This window comes from Oncorhynchus clarkii, chromosome 2, assembly GCF_045791955.1.
Source record: "Oncorhynchus clarkii lewisi isolate Uvic-CL-2024 chromosome 2, UVic_Ocla_1.0, whole genome shotgun sequence".
Classification (NCBI taxonomy): domain Eukaryota; kingdom Metazoa; phylum Chordata; class Actinopteri; order Salmoniformes; family Salmonidae; genus Oncorhynchus; species Oncorhynchus clarkii.
Window position 1 is genome coordinate 55,243,186 of NC_092148.1, and position 20,696 is coordinate 55,263,881.

At 43.8% G+C, this 20,696-nt stretch overlaps 1 protein-coding gene across 2 annotated transcripts in view; it reads left to right on the top strand.

The window, feature by feature from the left end:
* The window catches only part of LOC139370102 (fibulin-1-like), a 50,614-nt gene extending 37,762 nt beyond the window's left edge, over positions 1-12,852 (top strand). For both annotated transcript variants that reach the window (XM_071109424.1, XM_071109431.1), the window contains exon 17: positions 12,017-12,852. In XM_071109424.1, the coding sequence (XP_070965525.1) occupies positions 12,017-12,156 (140 nt within the window). In that variant the 3' untranslated portion in view covers positions 12,157-12,852. The remainder of the gene's footprint in view (positions 1-12,016) is intronic.
* Positions 12,853-20,696: the final 7,844 nt, after the last annotated feature.

Consider the following 20,696-nt stretch of genomic DNA (forward strand, 5'->3'; position numbering starts at 1 on the left):
GATTGTGGGGGCTGTCTTGTTAGACTTCAGTGCAGCTTTTGACATTAACGATTATAGTCTGCTGCTGGAAAAATGTATGTGTTATGGCTTTACACCATCTGCAATAATGTGAATAAAGAGTTACACAGAGGGTGTTCTTTAATGGAAGCCTCTCTTATATAATCCAGTTAGAATCAGGAATTCCCCAGGGTAGCTGTTTAGGCCCCTTGCTTTTTACAATTTTTACTAACGACATGCCACTGACTTTGAGTAAAGCCAGAGTGTCTATGTATGCGGATGACTCAACACTATACACGTCAGCTACTACAGCGACTGAAATCATTGCAACACTCAAAAAAGAGCTGCGGTTAGTTTCAGAGTGGGTGGCAAGGAATAAGTTGGCCCTAAATATTTCTAAAACTTAAAGTATTGTATTTGGAACAAAACACTCACTAATCCCTAAACCTCAACTAAATCTTGTAATAATAATGTGGAAATTGAGCAATTTGAGATGACTAAACTGCTTGGAGTAACCCTAGATTGGAAACTGTCATGGTCAAAACATATTGATGCAGTAGTAGCTAAGATGGGAAGAAGTCTGTCTACAATAAAGTGATGCCCTGCCTTCTTAACAGCACTATCAATAAGGCAGGTCCTACATGCCCTAGTTTTGTCACACCTTGACTACTGTTCAGTCGTGTGGTCAGGTGCTACAAAAAAGGACTTCAGAAAATTGCAATTGGCTCAGAACTGGGCAGCACGACTGGCCCTTGGATGTACACAGAGAGCTGATATTGTCACGTTCTGTCCTTTATTTCCTTTGTTTTGTCTTTATTTAGTATGGTCAGGGCGTGAGTTGGGGTGGGCAGACTATGTTTGTGTTTCTATGTTTTTTCAATTTCTGTGTTTGGCCTGATATGGTTCTCAATCAGAGGCAGCTGTTTATCGTTGTCCCTGATTGAGAACCATATTTAGGTAGCCTGGGTTTCACTGTTGGTTTGTGGGTGTTTGTTTCCGTGTGAGTGTTTGTCGCCACACAGTACTGTTTCGGTTTGGTTATTTCGTTTATTGTTTTGTATTTCATAGTGTTCAGGCTTTTTCTTATTAAAATCGTCATGGACCCTTACCACGCTGCGTATTGGTCCGATCCTTGCTACACCTCTTCAGACGAAGAGGAGGAAATCTGCCGTTACAGATATTAATAATATGCATGTCAATCTCTCCTGGCTGAAAGTGGAGGAGAGATTGACTTCATCACTACTTTTATCTGTGAGAGGTATTGACATGCTGAATGCACCAAGCTGTCTGTCTAAACTACTGGCACACAGCTTGGACACCCATGCATACCCCACAAGACATGCCACAAGAGGTCCTTTTACAGTCCCCAAGTCCAGAACAGACTATGGGAGGCACACAGTACTACATAGAGCCATGACTACATGGAACTCTATTCCACATCAAGTAAGTGACGCAAGCAGTAAAATTAGATTTAAAAAACAGATTAAAAAAGCACCTTATGGAACAGCGAGGACAGTGAAGCAATACAAATATTGGCACAGAGACACACACACACACACACACACACACACACACACACACACACACACACACTATACATACACATGGATTTAGTACTATAGTTATGTGGTAGAGTAGGGGCCTGAGGGCACACAGTATGTTGTGAAATCTGTGAATGTATTGTAATGTAATGTAATGTAATGCTTTGCCAGCAGCTAATGGGGATCCATAATCCATAATAAATACATATACAAACAGCATACTGTAGGGTAGCACCATGGTGTAGCCGGAGGACAGCTAGCTTCCATCCTCCTCTGGGTACATTGACTTCAATACGAAACATAGTAGGCTCATGGTTCTCACCACCTTCTTTAGACTTAAAAAACTTCCAGAGGGCACCCTCCAGACTATTAGAACTATTGCAGTATGAACAGACATGTTGTACACCCAATAAAATAATCAGAGAATGAAAGCCTACAGCTATCTGGCACTGCAGTGTATAAAATGTTGTGAGTAGTTGACTCAAAGAGAGAGAAAGACAATAGTTTTGAACAAATGAATATCTTCCAAAATGAAGGAGAAGCAAAAGAGGAATAGTGAGAGAGATCTCCTCATTTTTTTCACTTCTAGTTACACTTACTTAGCTAACAAATGCATCTAGCTAGTTTAGCCTACTCAAACACCCTGTTCAAACTGAGGGATGCTATGCTAGCTAGCTGGCTATGACTTTCCAATACAACACTGGACATTTTGCAAGTCAAGGTAAGCTTTTGTTATTGCTAATTTATTGCCACTGGGGCCCACCGGTGTAACTGCTTACTGACTGTGCATTGTAATGTTACTGCATGATTGTAGTGGGTTTAGTAACGCGTTAGTTCTATTAGCTATGCTGACTATGACGTTACATTAGCGAATATGGTGAGAACGATGTTGGGTGTGTGTATCAGTTTGGCTTGGAAAGGTTTTTTCGCCTGGTCACATATAGCTGATGTGTTGTGCATTGAAGTCAACAAGCGAATGGAAGAGGTGAGAGGAGGAGAGCGCATAGATGCGAGAAGGAATACAACGTGGCTGCTATGAAAGTGAACTGTGTTTACGTGTGATCAAAAATTCTGTTGAAAAACATTTCTTAAACGGAAGCAAATGGAACAAAACGGGGATTAACATACCTTAATTTGTCTAATAGAAACTCTCGTTTGCAAATACTGGACTAATGATTACACCCTATATCAGCTAGATGCAGGCAAGAGTGTGATAGGCGGTATTGAATGTCACATATTTGTCTCTCGACCTATCTGCACCTACGTTGTAAACTTTCCTTCATAGGCTATTGTTGTAGCAACCTCCGGATGGGTATAGGGAACATTTGAATATTATGTAGTAGCCTAAACCTATCGCTGTTACATTGAACTAGGTGAATGGAATATGAATGAGAGTCATCCAGTATGCTGTTATAGAAATAAGGCCATTCTCATGAAAAAAAATTGTCCTCCCTCATCTTAAATGGCACCGACCGCCACTGCTTTATGTATATATTTTTGGCCAATACAGATAATGTAATGAAAGGTATCCAGGGATACTGACATACTGTATCCATTTATCAAATATGGATCCAAAAGACATTCAGGAAATGCGCATGTTGATAAATCAATGTTTCCAGGAAGTCAACCAAATCCAGCATCAACTTCTGTTGTAGGTTTTAATGTCATGTTTCTAGATATAGAGTGCTTTTGTCTAATTTGTCCTATGCTCCTCAGCGGTAGTTTAGGTTACTGTACAAGGTCACTTTTACTACAATGTGAAGGTCACAATAAAGATAATATGTTACTATATCATCAATGCTACTCATCCATTAAACAACCACTGAACATAGAAAGTCCAAGAAAAGCAGCAATCTTTTCCTTCCAGCTACTGTAGCTACTTTTTCAATGATGTCACAAGCAGTGGAGCATGATTGCATGCGTCCAACGGTTCATTTGATCTGTAACTGTGACTCATTGCTAAATGACCTTGAAATACCAAACCACACGAGCTGGCCTTTCAGACTGGGGGTGTTCAGTGCTCAAGTCTCCTTTGGAGTGGTCAAGGGACTGTTTAGACAGCCTGGCTGGACTGCCCAACCTTCGGTCAGTTGGTTGTGATCAGGAGCTATACCAAACACACAAGAAAGGCCAGTCAGGCCCGTGCCCTATGGTCCGGTCCCCAAGGGGTTTCATGCTAATCCTATGCCTCTCTCAGAGCGGACTGGGCCTGGGCCGTAGCGTGCTCTGCCTGGCCTTTGTCCAATGGTTTTACAGCACGGAGTATGCATCGCACCACGGCCAGCGTGTCATTATACAATACTGTGGTAAGGCCGACGCATGCTTTTCATTTGTTTCTGGTGTTAAACCCGTTCATTTTGGATTTTGTCATACACTTCCTCGCCGAGTTGTAGAAACCAGAAAACCCCGAAATTGTACTGTTTACATGTAACCCTTTAATATTGTATCCCTCGCAGCCTCCTGACATTTGCTTCACTTTGTTTTGTGGCAGTGTCTCCTCTGCTACCATGTATTTAACACTTAAAATACCCCCCCTTACTACGCCAATGAGCAGCCATTTTGACTGCAACATTCTAACTGTCTAATACACTGCTCAAAAAAATAAAGGGAACACTTAAACAACACAATGTAACTCCAAGTCAATCACACTTCTGTGAAATCAAACTGTCCACTTAGGAAGCAATACTGATTGACAATAAATTTCACATGCTGTTGTGCAAATTGAATAGACAACAGGTGGAAATTATAGGCATTTAGCAAGACACCCCCAATAAAGGAGTGGTTCTGCAGGTGGGGACCACAGACCACTTCTCAGTTCCTATGCTTCCTGGTTGATGTTTTGGTCACTTTTGAATGTTGGCGGTGCTTTCACTCTAGTGGTAGCATGAGACGGAGTCTACAACCCACACAAGTGGCTCAGGTAGTGCAGCTCATCCAGGATGGCACATCAATGCGAGATGTGGCAAGAAGGTTTGCTGTGTCTGTCAGTGTAGTGTCCAGAGCATGGAGGCGCTACCAGGAGACAGGCCAGTACATCAGGAGACGTGGAGGAGGCCGTAGGAGGGCAACAACCCAGCAGCAGCAACACTACCTCTGCCTTTGTGCAAGGAGAAGCAGGAGGAGCACTGCCAGAGCCCTGCAAAATGACCTCCAGCAGGCCACAAATGTGCATGTGTCTGCTCAAACGGTCAGAAAAAGACTCCATGAGGGTGGTATGAGGGCCCGACGTCCACAGGTGGGGGTTGTGCTTACAGCCCAACACCGTGCAGGATGTTTGGCATTTGCCAGAGAACACCAAGATTGACAAATTCACCACTGGCACCCTGTGCTCTTCACAGATGAAAGCAGGTTCACACTGAGCACATGTGACAGAAGTGACAGTCTGGAGACGCCGTGGAGAACGTTCTGCTGCCTGCAACATCCTCCAGCATGACCGGTTTGGCGGTGGGTCAGTCATGGTGTGGGGTGGCATTTCTTTGATTTCCTCCATGTGCTCACCAGAGGTAGCCTGACTGCCAATAGGTACCGAGATGAGATCCTCTCCTTGTGAGACCATATGCTGGTGTGGTTGGCCCTGGGTTCCTCCTAATGCAAGACAATGCTAAACCTCATGTGGCTGGAGTGTGTCAGCAGTTCCTGCAAGAGGAAGGCATTGATGCTATGGACTGGCCCACTCGTTCCCCAGACCTGAATCCAATTGAGCACATCTGGGACATCATGTCTCGCTCCATCCACCAACCACGTTGCACCACAGACTGTCCAGGAGTTGGCGGATGCTTTAGTCCAGGTCTGGGAGGAGATCCCTCAGGAGACCATCCGCCACCTCATCAGGAGCATGCCCAGGCGTTGTAGGGAGGTCATACAGGCACGTGGAGGCCACACACACTACTGAGCCTCATTTGGACTTGTTTTAAGGACATTACATCAAAGTTGGATCAGCCTGTAGTGTGGTTTTCCACTTTAATTTCGAGTGTGACTCCAAATCTAGACCTCCATGGGTTGATAAATTTGATTTCCATTGATCATTTGTGTGTGATTTTGTTGTCAGCACATTCAACTATGTCAAGAAAAAAGTATTCAATAAGAATATTTCATTCATTCAGATCTAGGATGTGTTATTTTAGTGTTCCCTTTATTTTTTTGAGCAGTGTAAGTACATTTCCCATATCCTATCAGAAAAAGTATCCTTTGGTTGTGTTCATGAAGGTCTTGGGTAACAATCAAAGAACACCATAACATTTTTATTAGTTTATGTTACTGTAGGGGATCTCACATGTGGAGCGCAAAAGAACAGCGGTTATTCATGGAAAAATGTACATTTTGAAATGTATTTAACAAGGGTAAGTGTTTTGGAAACTTCAGAATCTGCTCTATCTGATACTATATAGAACTCAGAGGAGGCAGGTGGGAGGGGCTATATGAGAACGGGTTCATTGTAATGGCTGGAATGGAATATTGGAATGTATCAAACACATCAAACATGGAAATGTTGTCATCCTATAGCTCCTCCCACCAGGCTCCTCTGATAGAAATCAAAACGTCTTACCTGCATGTGACTCTATAGGATGATTAGAATAAGTCACTTTTTGGCAATCCAGGGAAAGAAATGACATGTCCTCCTAAAACTTCTTATAACACAAATTCCGTTCGTGATATCCAGTGGCGACCAGTCATTCAGGGCAGAGCCCCACCTGTTTTGAGCCCCACATTTTTAGCTTAAATCAGGGTTGCCTGTTTTGTATGTTATTTTGTTATTAATATTTGTATTATTGAGTTAACAATTGTTATCTTTTTTGCTTTCTTTTTTGCTTTCTTGAGTAAGGCCGCTCCAAAATGCAGGTGTTTCAGACTACCTCAGTGCTTTCTCTGGTGGTGGGGCAGCCAATTGCAAAATATGGAGTGTAGGGGTTATTAATGTTCTATAGTTGCGCCGTGATCGACTCAGTGTTCTGTCACTCGTGGGGACACTATGTCACCGCCAAATCTAAGGGTAGAGCTCTGAAAATTCAAGCCTCTTGGGTGCTGCCATAGAGATACATTAGAAGTGCCCATCCAAGAAGGCTCAAGGTCATTGGCCACAGATAAAATTACGTTACATCACGTTATATCTACAGCAGCTTTGATTGGACTGAATCTTAGCTAGCAGCATCATCAAGTCGACAATCTACTGGAAAATCTTCTTTAATCCTTGTCATATGAAGAGAAATAATGAAAATAAATTATAGATTAAACGTATCAGTGCTCAAGAGCTACGACCTGAAGATCACTGACGTCATCATGATTCAACCTTGTTTTTTCCGAGTTCTCAGTGGTCTTGACAGCACCATAAATCCAGAGAATGCCAGACTTTGATGACAAAGTTTAATGACAAAATCTGTCCACGAAGGACCGCCGCGCCACCTTCCAATTCAAGTGATCACATCACAACAAGGTGAGTCCAAAAATGTATTGTATGCTGCTGCATAGATGATGTAATATGCCAGGGAGATATGTATACTGCAGCTGAGAAAGTAATACTAAGTGTATGTTGTGTAGTAAGCTGTTGGTAGCTCATGTGCTTCACCCTAATAATTTGGTATATTTTCCCCTCTTAATTTCGCCTACTGTTCTGACTTGGTGGTGTAGCCTATAACCTATTTTTAGAGGAAAGTAATCATTGAATATTGTATGAGCTTTCATTGTTAATGTGTTGTTTAGTGTTGTGTGGTGTAGTGGCTTTAGTTTGCCCTACCAGGATTTACATGCTAAAATCACCAATGGTGATATCTAAATTCTAACAACATATGTGTGTTAAATATACTTATTTAGGAACATTCAAGGAAGGAGGGCAGCACGACTTAAAAAAATGGAAGAGATATTTCAATTTTAAATTCATATGCAGTCAAAATGACTGCCTCTGCATCTCTAGTGTTAACACTTTTTTCTACTTACAGGCTATGTTATGGTGTGCCGGAATGTTCTGGGGAACAGGGGGTTTGTGCAGCTGTGTGTTTGATGGAGGTTGGAACATGGTGGGGTCACCTCTGCACCCTGCGGCAGATATACTACCTCAACGCACTCCCAGATATACTACCTCAACGCACTCCCAGGGATAGCAGAGCAGAGCACTTTCAGACGTTCTGTAGGCGTACAATCATATCCTGGAATGTACTAGATACACAAAGTAGAGGAGAGATGATATCAGTGAGAGATCTGGTCTTTTTTTATTGTTTATGTGTAATGGCCTACACCTCAGGTACTGACGATATGATTGCATCAAAGTAAAACCTGGTAGCTTTGAGGTTTTCACCTCACCACAGCTCGTGACCGAGTGAAATGTTTGCAATGATTATGTGGTTGTGGTGGTTTGGTTTCACCTCAGATTCATAGCTAGTATGTTGAGCTCCAGCTGTCACTGTAGATGCCTTGTCTTCGTGGAGGATACGGCACTCTGTGTGCTGTGGATGTGAAACATGCTGAAGCACAGAGCCCTTATAAGGCTTCATACGAGCCTCTTCAGGTGTAACATCTGGCTGGTCTAACTGCGCAATTAAAACTTGGGATGATTAAGAGGAACACGCACTGCATGCACTACATCACTCTGCCACTTGCTGAGCATTGTCGGAACTAGAAGCACAAGCATTTCGCTACACTCGCATTAACATCTGCTAACCATGTGTATGTGACAAATAACATTTGATTTGATTTGATTTGATTTAGCTATGTTGAGCCAATCAAGGGACTCAGCTGCCGCACCTCACTGATCAGTGACGACATGTAAAGCTGCTGACAGTAGAACTGAGCACCGCACCTGAGAAAGCCGTGAGACGCCTACAGGCGTAACAGAGTTGTGCAATGCCATTTAGATATTGAGGAGTTTTGACTGTGGATGCTCATGGCAACATTTAGTTGAATCCTACATTGTCTAGTGTATTTTTTTTATATTGTGTAAATGTAAAATAATGTAACGTTTCGCTTGTTTGTCCCTCCGATTTTCATTTGTCCTTGAGATATTTTGTTTGCGGCAGCAGCAAACTTGGCCCCAGCTGACCCCTGTAATAAAAAACATTTAGAGCCTCCATTGGATTCGGGTCACATTTATGATCTGAAACCATTGCTCTACTCCCAATAAAACAGGGCTATTGTGAAAGTGAAACCCATGCCGTATTGTGGTGCGCCATACTGTATTTATAATGAATGATATGTTTCATTGTGCTCATCTCGCTCTCGCTCGTCTTGATTGGGTCTTCCAGTTCATCCATTATTGAACCCTGTGAACTGACTAACTTCGAAGTTACATGGGCAAATTTGAACTTCATGAACTCTGTTTCTTCTCATGCATTGCACACAGTGCACATGTTGCATTGGTAGTATATCTTGTTGTACGTCAACGACTCACATGCAGTGGATCAATTCCCAAACTCAGTCAACTGTATGTCTACATTATCTCTCCGTATTGACTGAATATTTGGCACTTGTATAACTGAACAGCATGCCACCTCCATTTGCTGGTGATGATAATAATTGTTTCATATACGCAAAGCCCCAATCTGTTTTTCCATGTCCTTTATTTTTCTGAACATTAGTGCTGCAGCACTGTCGTTGAGTTCACACAGAGGTTCCTTCTCTCTGATGAAGCTGACGGTTTGGAAACAATAAAACCCCCGTCCCGCTCCCCTCGGCCCCTCAGCCCTGTGTCACTACGCAACAGAGTCCCAAAACACCAAAACAAGGGGGCAACCCTGGTAAGAAGGGCCCTATTCCACACTCTTCAGGCGCTTATCGCTGGAATCTTCTGGAATCTTCTGTGTGGCCGCAGGGATCCAGACTGACTGGGAGAAGGATGAGGGGAGAGGGGACGAGAGGGTAGGCTCAGTAAGACTGACTCTGGTTGAGCTTCTCTTGCTGCCGCCTAAAGATGGATCCCTGAAGGAATGCCTGCCTGCCTTCATGGCTGTATCGCGTGACAGACCAGTCCGCTTCCCGTCGTCCAACACATGGGACTCATTTACCCTCGCGGGCCTCAATGATGGTGCCACAAACATCAGGCAGGCGCCCTTAGGAAGAGGAGAAGATGAGACAGGGAGAAGGCAAGAGAGGAGAAGAGAAAATAATGTTAGCGTTTTAGAGAGGGTCTAGATTCTAACCCCACACCATGCCAGTGTCCACCCCCGAGGACATTTGCAGCAAACAGCTCACCCTTGATCTTCATCGTTTGCCCTTTCGTGAGAATGAGGGCAATTCCACAGAAACAGGATGATGCTGAGACTCCGATTTTTCACTTTAAAAGTATGCCAAACAAAAACCATTGATTGCAAAGTTAAACAAACCATGCAACTCTATGCACAAGGAATACTTTTTATTTCCACAGGACAGTTTCCAAAATCACATTTACTCGAAGAACAGTGCAGATGTAAAGTTTGGTAACAGATGGACGGTAAAATCTCCCTGTTTTTTATGTGACCATGTTTTACAAAAACTCTTAAATATCTGCAGAAAAGGGGGGTGCCAGCTATGATATAACACCTTAAGTTTGAAAAAAAAGATGTTTTGGTTATTGAACTATAATACAGATGCAGGTTATTAATTTGAGCCAGTTTGTTACAGCAGGAAAATAATCCTGCAGCAACAGGAAATGTGAATTATGTGGATTATAATTAATGGGCAATTCAAGTCTGAAATGCCAATGTAGAAATTACAAACGTTAGAAACATTTTTAAACCTCAAATACACTACAAGTTTGCATTTCCTTCTGTGCAGGAAAATTCTCAGCAACGAAAGAGTGCTCAAATTAAGATCCTACATCTGTAAGTGAAGTGGATTAACACCCATTAACAGACTGATGGTAACAGAATGAAATCATGGGTCTTTGATCTGTACTATACAGAAATGCATAATTATGAATGTCCTTCTCTTCATGGTAGAAAAATGTTTACATCTTCCTTTACATGTTTGGGTATTATTATACACACGGGCTATTATTTGAATGAGCTCCACCTCCAAACAAGACCACATTTGGTTAGTCCGGACCGGTCATAACAGAATGCCAGTGGAAGGGAGGACAGTAGTAGGTGACCCAACTGTGGTTTGTTACTACAATGAATTCCCACTGTAGCCAATTCAGTTGCAGTCATTATGTTACTGATTTTGTAATGACAAGACAATAGGCAATATTTAGTCAACGTATGCCAAATAATTTATGCAAAACTAAATATAAAATGTTGATATTAGTTGGTAGGGGTCTTTACTCCAACATTATTGTGTTTTGATGTATTTCAAATACCTTTTATGACTTTTTCTGTTTTCTAAGACCCCTTTTCCATCTGTTTGACCAGAAGTCAAAGCCTTTGCATATTCCTAATTTTTAGGATGGAAACCGTAGAAAAATGTATAAAAGCCTTAGTTTCTCTAGCTTTCGTTTGACATCAAATTTGATGTGCTCATATGAACTTCATATGTTAGTGCTCATGGGGCTTTTTACATGGAAATACCCATGACCAAATGTCTCTCACTGGTTTATGACAATTGTGGTACAAAGGCTTTTCATGAGTCACATTGAGTGATGGCGGGACATCTTGTTGATTTGATTTAAGATCATTCATCAGGCTGTACTTTTGATAGACTTTACCGCATTGAATTCAATATATTTTTGAATTATGAGACCAATACCTACTTCATCTAATACCTGTCTCTCTGTGTGAGAAACCGTCGAGAGAGAACAAGAGAGATGGATAGATAGAGAGAAAGACAACAGTGAATGGACAGTGCAGTGATTGTGCTGCCTGGCTGCACGCTGGGCGATGGCTGTTCAAACAGGACTGAGCTGAAATGTCACCAGCCCTCCGCAGAGAAAGGGCCTGCTGACAGCCTGGATAAACACGGTCGTTCTTTCACCCTGTAATCGCATGTTCACTTAAAAAGAGCTTCCAACAAATTCCATGTGCATTCGGTCATTCTTGGGTCTCGGTCTAAAGCAGTGGTGTTGTGTTTTCCCCACGTTGTTACCGTGATAGGAGAGTGTCTCTTTTGCTTGTCCTCCAAGGGAGGTTGGCGGTTGGAGGGAGGAAGGTGGGGGACGGGTGGATGGAGGGAGGGAGGGATGAATGAGAGAAATAAAAGCCTGATTCACATCAATAGGTTTGAAATTCCTCTCATCGTATGAGGTCAGCACGTCACCAGGCTCCAGTAATAGTATTGCTGCACGTGATGAGAAGAAAACAACATCGATCCATCCCTGCTGCCACTTTTCATTCTAGAATGTCCCGAGATAGAACTAGAATGGGCCTATTACTTCCATACAGTATGTTACGAGTAGGAATGCAAAAAATGTAGAGAAAGATTTCCTATCCCCTGTAAGGATGACTGCAAACGAAATAAAACTGTTTTAATTAAGCTAACTTGATGGTCAGTCATAACAAACAAAAAAACCCCCCCCCCCCCCCTTACCCAGTACGTTTGGTACCCTTCACTCTCTGACTATCCCTCTGTGTCTCCCTTAGGTGTCGTCCGACAGGTGAAGCCCCTGATTGGCTCGCTAAACATGGTGTTGAAGCTGGCTATGAACTATGTCACCTCTGGGGTGGTGTCTCATCGGAACATCGTCAATGTCCACATCTTCGTTTCCGAGTTCTGGTTCTGAGTTTAGGACATGCCACCGCCACCACCACACATAGCCACACAGTTCTACCACAGTACTACCAGCACCGTCACATAATAGCCACAAAGTACTACCAATTACACATTACTACCACCCAGTACTACCACCGTACTATAACTTACCGTCCTAACATGAAGAGAAATTCGAATTCCGAGTGCATGGAGGAGAAAAGGAAGATAATTTCGGTGTATAACTACAAGGATGTGCATGCACACCATTGGGAGGTATAACACAAGTCATTCCTGATAAACCCAACGCTACACATTGTAACTAACTTTTGTTCATTTTTCGTTCCGTTTCCATTAAGATGAACAGACCACAAGCTGCTTAATCACTTTTTTACATTGTATGAAACTAAGGCACACTTCCCAGTCAGTTTACATGTAATAGAAATTGATGTAACAAGCCAAGCCATGAGTGGACGCATGCATCTGGCGCACAGAGCTTGATGTGAAGACCTCACATACTGTATCGTGTAATGTAAGCATGCTGTCATGCTGAAAGACAATAGAATGTGATTGTGAATTGAAAGGGCATGCGTAGACATGGAGAGGTGAAACACCATTGAAGGATTTAACAGTTGAATGTAACACTTACCCATAGGTTCATGGTGTGTATTACATGTCCTTTTCTTACTGCGAAAGGTGTTACGGTACTAAATAAACCATCTTGTTTTTACTTATGAAGCCTTTTCTTTGTGTGCGGGCGAGTGAAAGCTTCAGGTTGGTTGATGAATTTAACTTGTGTTCATTTGGAGGAGAAGTGGGACAGAAGTCATTTCTGGTACAGTGATTGAGAGTGCAGAAAAAAAAGGGTGAGTCAGGGGAGAGAGAACGGGTACATAGGCACTAGGAACCAGGAACCACAGCCCTAATTAGGTTAGTCACTGAACCAGAACGGTTCTCTCTACTCCCACTAAGTCAGCCTAGTGGACATGAGACGCTGTTGGTGGAGCAGATGACAGCAATGTTCTAACGATGGGGCTGTAATCATCCCCGTGGTTGAGGCCCAGGCAGAGCTTTCCAATGCTTCAGACAATGGAGGAAGGAGTGACATTCATCAGGAGCCCAGCCTGTCTACACGGACGGCTCTAAAGGTACTGAGGAGATAATTCCCTGGATTATTGTTCTTTTTTTGTATTTATTAGGAATTACTGCACTGTTGGAGCTAGAAACACAAACATTTCGCTGCACCTGAAATAACATCTGCAAATCTGTGTACGAGACCAAAAAACTTTGATTTGATCAAATAGAGGCCAAGAGGTCAGACCTGTGGTCAGATGTGAAAAGGAAAGGAGAAATATTTGTAATGTTTGTTTGTGTGTGCGTGCGTGTGAAGAAAACAGATGACAATAATATGATGGTTAGACCAGCATCTGTAAAGACATACCCACAGAGGTAAAGGCAATTAGCCAATCTGGAAGGACATTACAAACTGTCTGACGTGGGGGATTATTTGAAGGACCATAGGACAGACACATTGGGTAGATAGATGTGTGAGAGTAGCTAAGTATAGCTGAACATGGACAATGGGACAGCGTGTACAGACTGTACTGGGCAGGGTAGAGTGTGTAGGAGGACAGCACAGATTCCAACAAGCTGAATAATATGGACAGTCAAGAAAGGCTGGAGCAGCAGTCCCTACTCCCTGCGCTGCTGCACTACAAAACCACATACATGTGTGGGGACAAATGAGCAAACATCTCTTGCCAGATTCCCTCTGCAAAGCCAAGACGAGCTGCTTGCCTTACACTGGAAGCTCCTATGACTAACCAGCTAGCGTGGGTCTGATGAGTCGACATAATGGCAGAGCAGCAGAGAAGACCTGTGTGGACTGGACTGGTTTGGCCTGTTTGTTTATGTACTCTACTGTGGCACTGTGGTTAGGGCTCTCTGTGTGAGTTGTCATGGTGGTGTCTGGCTCTGGGGGAAGAAGGAAAGGGGTATGGGGACTGAGGTGACCTGATCCCCAGCCTGGAGGGCTCAGTGGAGGAGGAGAGGCTGTGGCAGGAGCCAGGACAGACACCAGGGCCCATGGAGGCACGTGCTGGGGCTGACTCCTGCACTCGCCTGATCCCGCTTTTTCCTGGCGGCCAACCCTGGCTACCACCGCAACATATGTTATAGGATATAAGTGAGTTCTTTTAATAAAGGTTGGGGTATTTTTTTTAAGGTTACAAACCACTGTTTCTCATTACAGAAAACACAAAAATGTTGCTGTTAGATGGATACTACTAGAATGCCAATGTCCTACTCTCATCTGCACTACAGATACAAAAGTATTTGGACATCCCTTCAAATGAGTAGATTTGGCTATTTCAGCCACACCCGTTGCTTACAGGTGTATAAAATCGAGCATGCAGCCATGCAATCTCCATAGACAAACATTGGCAGTAGAATGGCCTTACTGAAGAGCTCAGTGACTATCAACGTGGCAACGTCATAGGATGACACCCATCCAACATGTCAGTTCGTCAAATTTCGGTCCTGCTAGAGCTACCCCGGTCAACCGCGAAGCGGTAGGCCACACAAGCTCACAGAATGGGACCACTGAGTGCTGAAGCGTGTAACGCGTAAAAATCGCCTGTCCTCGGTTGCAACACTCACTATCGAGTTCCAAACTACCTCTGGAAGCAACGTCAGCACAAGAACTGTTCTGTCGGGAGCTTCATGAAATGGGTTTCCATGTTTAAGCAGCCACACATCAGCCTAAAATCACCATGCGCAATGCCAAGCGTCAGCTGGAGTGGTTCTCTGGAGTGATGAATCACAGCCATCTGGCAGTCCAACGGATTAATCTGGGTTTGGCGGATGGCAGGAGAACGCTACTTGCCAGAATGCATAGTGCCAACTGTAAAGTTTGGTGTAGGAGGAATAATGGTCTGGGGCTGTTTTTCATGGTTCAGGGTAGGCCCCTTAGTTCCAGTGAGGGGAAATCTTAACGCTACAGCATACAATGTGCTTCCAACATTGTGGCAACAGTTTGGGGAAGGCCCTTTCCTGTTTCAGCATGACAATTCCCCCATGCACAAAGCGAGGTCCATACAGAAATGGTTTGTCGAGATTGATGTGGAAGTACTGGACTGGCATGCTCAAAGCCCTGACCCCAAACCATCGAACACCTTTGGGATGAATTGGAACGCCGACTGCGAACCAGGCCTAATCGCCCAACATCAGTGCCTGACCTCACTAATGCTCTTGTGGCTGAATGGAACCAAGAACCAACATCTAGTGGAAAGCCTTCACAGAAGAGTGGAGGCTGTTATAGCAGCAATGGGGTAGACCAACTCCATATTAATGCCCATGATTTTGGAATGAGATGTTCAACGAGCAGGTGTCCACATACTTTTGGCCATGTAGTATATATTTCATTTACATGACCTTACAGTCATTTTTCATCCATTCTGAAGACGATAGGTTAATTTAAAAAATTTGGTGGACACTTATTCATATTTATTCCTCGCAACTTTTGTGGAAGTGATGATCCCCCTCATTCACTGTAGTTGTATTGACTCAGAAATGTATGTAAACCTGCAATAATGTATGTAACATACAGCAAATATTAGACCTGAGGGTAGTAAAAAAATTATCCAACACATCCATTTGACTGACATTCTTAACTAAAATGTCAGTACAGCACAACACCCATCTTCTCTTTAGTTTTCTACTTGGTGTTTCACAGTAGTCCAATAGATGGCAGACACATACAACACAACTCTTCCTTTACACAACTCTCTGTCCACTGCAACTGCTTTAACAAGGACTGAACTGCTCCACCATGGTGGAAAACCAACCCAACACAAATTGTGCTAATTCCTTTCTTTAGGCCTTCATGGAACCTGGCCATGGCAATATCCCCTCTCATATGATCAATGAAACTCTCTGTGGTTTTGAGGCAGAGACAGTGGACCAATTACCCAGCGGGCTCCACCTTGACCCCAAAGAACAACATAAAACACCCGAGTTGTGACCCTCCATAACTTACTGCTCCAGACTTAACCACCCTATGACCAGTGCTGAACTCACCCTGATGCCAGAGTACACACTGGATCAATCACATCGGGGAGTAGGGAGTCGGGCCGTACTCATGAAAATTCAGAGCACAGTCTTTCTGTTGTTGTAGCTCCTGAAAAGAACACCATACCGCCACTCCTTATTTTGGGAGGAGATACACACGGTGACGTCCGCAGAGCTTAACTAGATGCATATCATATGGAGGGAAAGATGGATAGGAGACGGTCTGAGTACCTCATAGTGTTGCAAACGACCCTAAAATAGATAGTGACATCAGGTTGTAAAGTGTCCCTTTTCATATGGGATGATGGGATGAGAGGATGGATGGCTTTAGCATGACTCTATTCATTATAGACACATATTTTTTCTATTTCACATTAAAACAAATGTGTTCTTCATAAGAATAATATCACATTGTTTATTGAAGAAAATATCCATGTGCCAAATGACATACTGGCTGCGAGGTTTGTAAATAGGCAATAATGGGAATTCAAAAGTATTTTTTTCTCTGTAGCCAGAGCTTTTACAATGTGAAAGGCTTTTTGTGTGTGTGTGTGTGTCTAGGCAAGCAGCATGGAGGCCCATTCTGAGGTTGACAATCAAACAGGCCACATTGTATACTTGTAATTATGAATATAAATGAAATCGACTATCGATCTTTGGTTCAATTGATCTGTGACACAGAAACAACTCACAATTTGACAACAGTGGAGTTACCACACGGCGTCACCTTACAAGTCTGCTGAGTTAAAGATCAAGGATCAATATATGGAATAGGTCTTGATCAACTTTAATTTTTTGAGAGGAAACCACAGTTGCTCCATAACAGCAGGTTACTTTGTACGTTTTTGCACTTTTGCACCCGTTAAGGGATACTACGAGAAAAGGGTTTATAAAACCTGCCGCGTTTAGCGACAGCCCCGCCATGCCTCTACTAAGACTCCTCTGACATCACCAACCATTTGACCCTAAACGTTTGAGTCTTTCTTGTAGTGAAAACAACTTGAGAGTTTGCTGTGTCTGTGTGAGAGTGTGTTGCTTGGTCTGTGGCTGCGGACACAACCTGGGAGTCACCATGCTGTTTTGGCATCTGGTTACAAGGAAATCAGTACACTGTATGTTTTAAGTGTTGTCAGCCGTGTAATTGTTTTGAACTTGTACAGTTTAGGCCACCTGCCCACAGAACCTGACACTGGCAATCAGCAATTTACACTGACTGACTGGAATCACACCCAGTAATGAATTATCAAATCACTCACTTAACCTATGGCAATAATGACTGATGAGGGAGTACGAAATAAGAGGGAAGACTTCCTTTCAGCCAAGCTCCAAACTTATCTACATACTCTGCTTATGCACAAGTTCACCCAGCAGGGGTGTTATTTCAGCTAAAAATAGGGAGTGGCAGAATGACCTCCTCACCAACACACACACACACACACACACACACACACACACACACACACACACACACACACACACACACACACACACACACACACACACACACACACACAATACACATATAAAATAGGAGGAACAACATCCAATATCTAGCTACCAAGTGCCAATTGACCTACCTCTGTGCCTCTTGCACATGTCCTCTGTTCTAGTGTATTTTTCTTCACTCAGCAGGTTTTCTTAGCTAGCTTCATTTCTCACTTGTAGGCTGCTAGCTATGCCAGATGGCTACCCAGCTACTTAACCAGACATCTAGCTGAGAAGCTTGCTTGAGCAACAATTACTGGATGTCTTTTAAGGCAATATAATCTAGAAAAATGTCTTGAAATAAATTGTAGCTAACTGTGTGTTAGTGTGTGGAGACATTGCTAGTGTTTGGAGCTGCGTCTACACACAATACTTAATTTATCGCTCTCCGTATGCGTATGAGAAATTTGCACAGTATTTTTTAAAGAGGTTTAGGCAATGATTTGTATAACTAACCCAAGAAACACCATAACCTGTCATTTCCAAAGGGAGCAAAGGGAAGCATAGAGGCCAGAACAAGCAAGGAGGTGGGCAGAGTCAAGAACTGACTAGCGAGATCCTATTGGTTCGTTCTAGCATGTATTTGCATATATACATTAGGGAACACCTACTCTGTGAAGTGTGCATGTGCAATAACTCAAATCGCCCTTGCACGCCTAAACAATGCCATTTTTTAAAACTTTGGCAAAGGGTAAAATCCACAAAACTTAGTCCACTCTGTTTGTATATGATTCTTGTTTTGGGAACATAAAACTGTACCGAGATCAAATGTTTCATCAATGAGAACATTTGCAGAATGTCGGCCATCTTGCTCCGTACTCTCCCACTGCCAGTCACTGGGCTTCCAGTGGAAATACCAACCATGGACAATCAGCTGTGAGGAATTGGTCTGAGGGCAGGGTGAAGGAAAATCATAAAAGAGGCTAAAAGAGCTAGCCACCACAGGCACAGGAAATAGAGCATGCCAAGATCTCTGTTTTTGCATACCGTAAAAGTTTGAGTATAATAAATACTTGCAGTGATCGGGTCTAAGTTTACTCGTTCAGGTTATTTCACTAGTTTTTGTTTCGACCATGTTTCATTAGCTACAATCAGTGAAGTATGTTGAAAGCATCACCGCTGTGTAAATAATCTACCTCATCAGGGACGATTCCACAAGGAAACCAGCACTCTTGTGACCGGCAAAGGCTTGAGTTCCTCTGGCAACGAAGGAGAAAGATCCCCGTGTAAAACTTTACCACGTTTATCTCGCTATTGAGTTTCAGTTCACTAGCGCTAGCCTGGGGACGAGGACCATGCTGCTGCCTTGCATGTTCCTACACAGAGAGAGAGAACAACAAAGGTTGATGGTCGCTGGTGGACACGCTGAACTTCACACCAGTGGTCGTGAGTAAAGACATTGTCACGATTGATCATTTGATGATTGAGGGTTTTATTACATTTATCACATCTATCAAGGTTTTGTAATGCTATGATGAACTGTTGTGAGTTCTCTTTATAGAGGGGTTAACATATTAGGCCTAATTGTTGTGGGGAAGAACAAAGTCAACCAGCCTAGGTTCTCTTTCTAGATTCTCCTCTCGTTGAAGGACAGGAACAAAGCACACGCTTTCTCCTGATAGTGCTAGCTTACGGCTAACTATTGACACACGCTTTCTCCTGATAGTGCTAGCTTACGGCTAACTATTGACACTTGGTACGCCCACGCTGTAAGGCTTAGGCTGACCTGGCTAGCTCGCTGGAAAGAAAGCTCACCACACATGCATTCCTTCCTACCACAAGGAATACTATTCTTGTAACCGTGGAGGCTGCTGCCGCTGCACAGGGAGAACCGAGCAGGACTCCTGCCGCAGCACCGGCACACCCATGTCCATGCGGGGACACTATAGCAGGGAAGGATACACACTCTCTGTGTGTTGCCTGCTTGTGGCTTGAGTATGCTAAGGCAGCACTTGCTAACCCTGAGTCCTGGGTGCACTGTAGGGATTTTCTTTTGAACGCCCTCAAACTGAGACTGCCTAGAGCAGCCCCTCCACAAGGCTCATCTTCCTCACAGCCTTCAGCCGAGGTTAACCCCCAAAACCCCAACCCACCTGGGCTGAGGGGATGAGTGGGAACCCCGAGAACTTCCACCTGCTGTTTCAAGATCTAGTAGCTGGGGAGCAGGGTGGGGACCTTGTCATCGATGAGGAAGATGACAAGGGCATGGCTAACCTTTTCCACCAAGAAGAGGAGGAAAAGGAGGAAGAGGAGTCTCAGGCAGACTGCTCAAGGCCCTCTTCCGCCCTCAGCGGAGCATCAGTGCCCAATGAGAAATGCAGGCAAATCGATGTCTGCAAAAGGGGCAGCGGTCAGGCTCAGTATTGAGTGGCCTGCACCCATAGCGGGTGGCAGCGCCAAAAGAGACTGGTTCGACGGGAGCAGAATCCCCTCTCACACCGTCCTGGGAAAGTAATTCCTCCCAGCAGTCTTAGCTTGCGTGGCAGAATCTAAAAGCAACTGGGACAAACCTTTGTCACTCAAAGTCTAAACCAGACATTTTGCTAACATGGATGTTAAGGACATGGAAGAGTTGGGCTTCAGCAAACCCCTGAGCCATCCCTGGCCAACCACCTCAACCCCAATGCCTCGTAACTGCGGCACTTCTCTGCCTGGGGAGAAGGAGCACTTTTCCACATCCATCTTCAAGAAAGTCTACGTGTCTGCGACACATTCAGTAACGTCCTGGCTGTAGTACCAGGCCGAGATGGGTAATCAACTAGTGATTGGCACAGCCAGCCAGCTAGGCCCTTTGGGAGGAGATCTGTGTCATTACAGATATTAAACTCTGGGCATTCATAGGTGCCATTCAAGGCTGTGGGTGTTCCATCAGCCTTGCTATGGTGGGAGAGAGAGCCTTGTGGCTCAACTTGTACAATCACTCGGACAAGGAGAAAGCCAAATTCCTTGACTTTCCTGTTGAGCCGAAGGATCTGTTTGGGGTGAATGTTGCCATACTGCAGAAGTGCGAACTTTGATAGA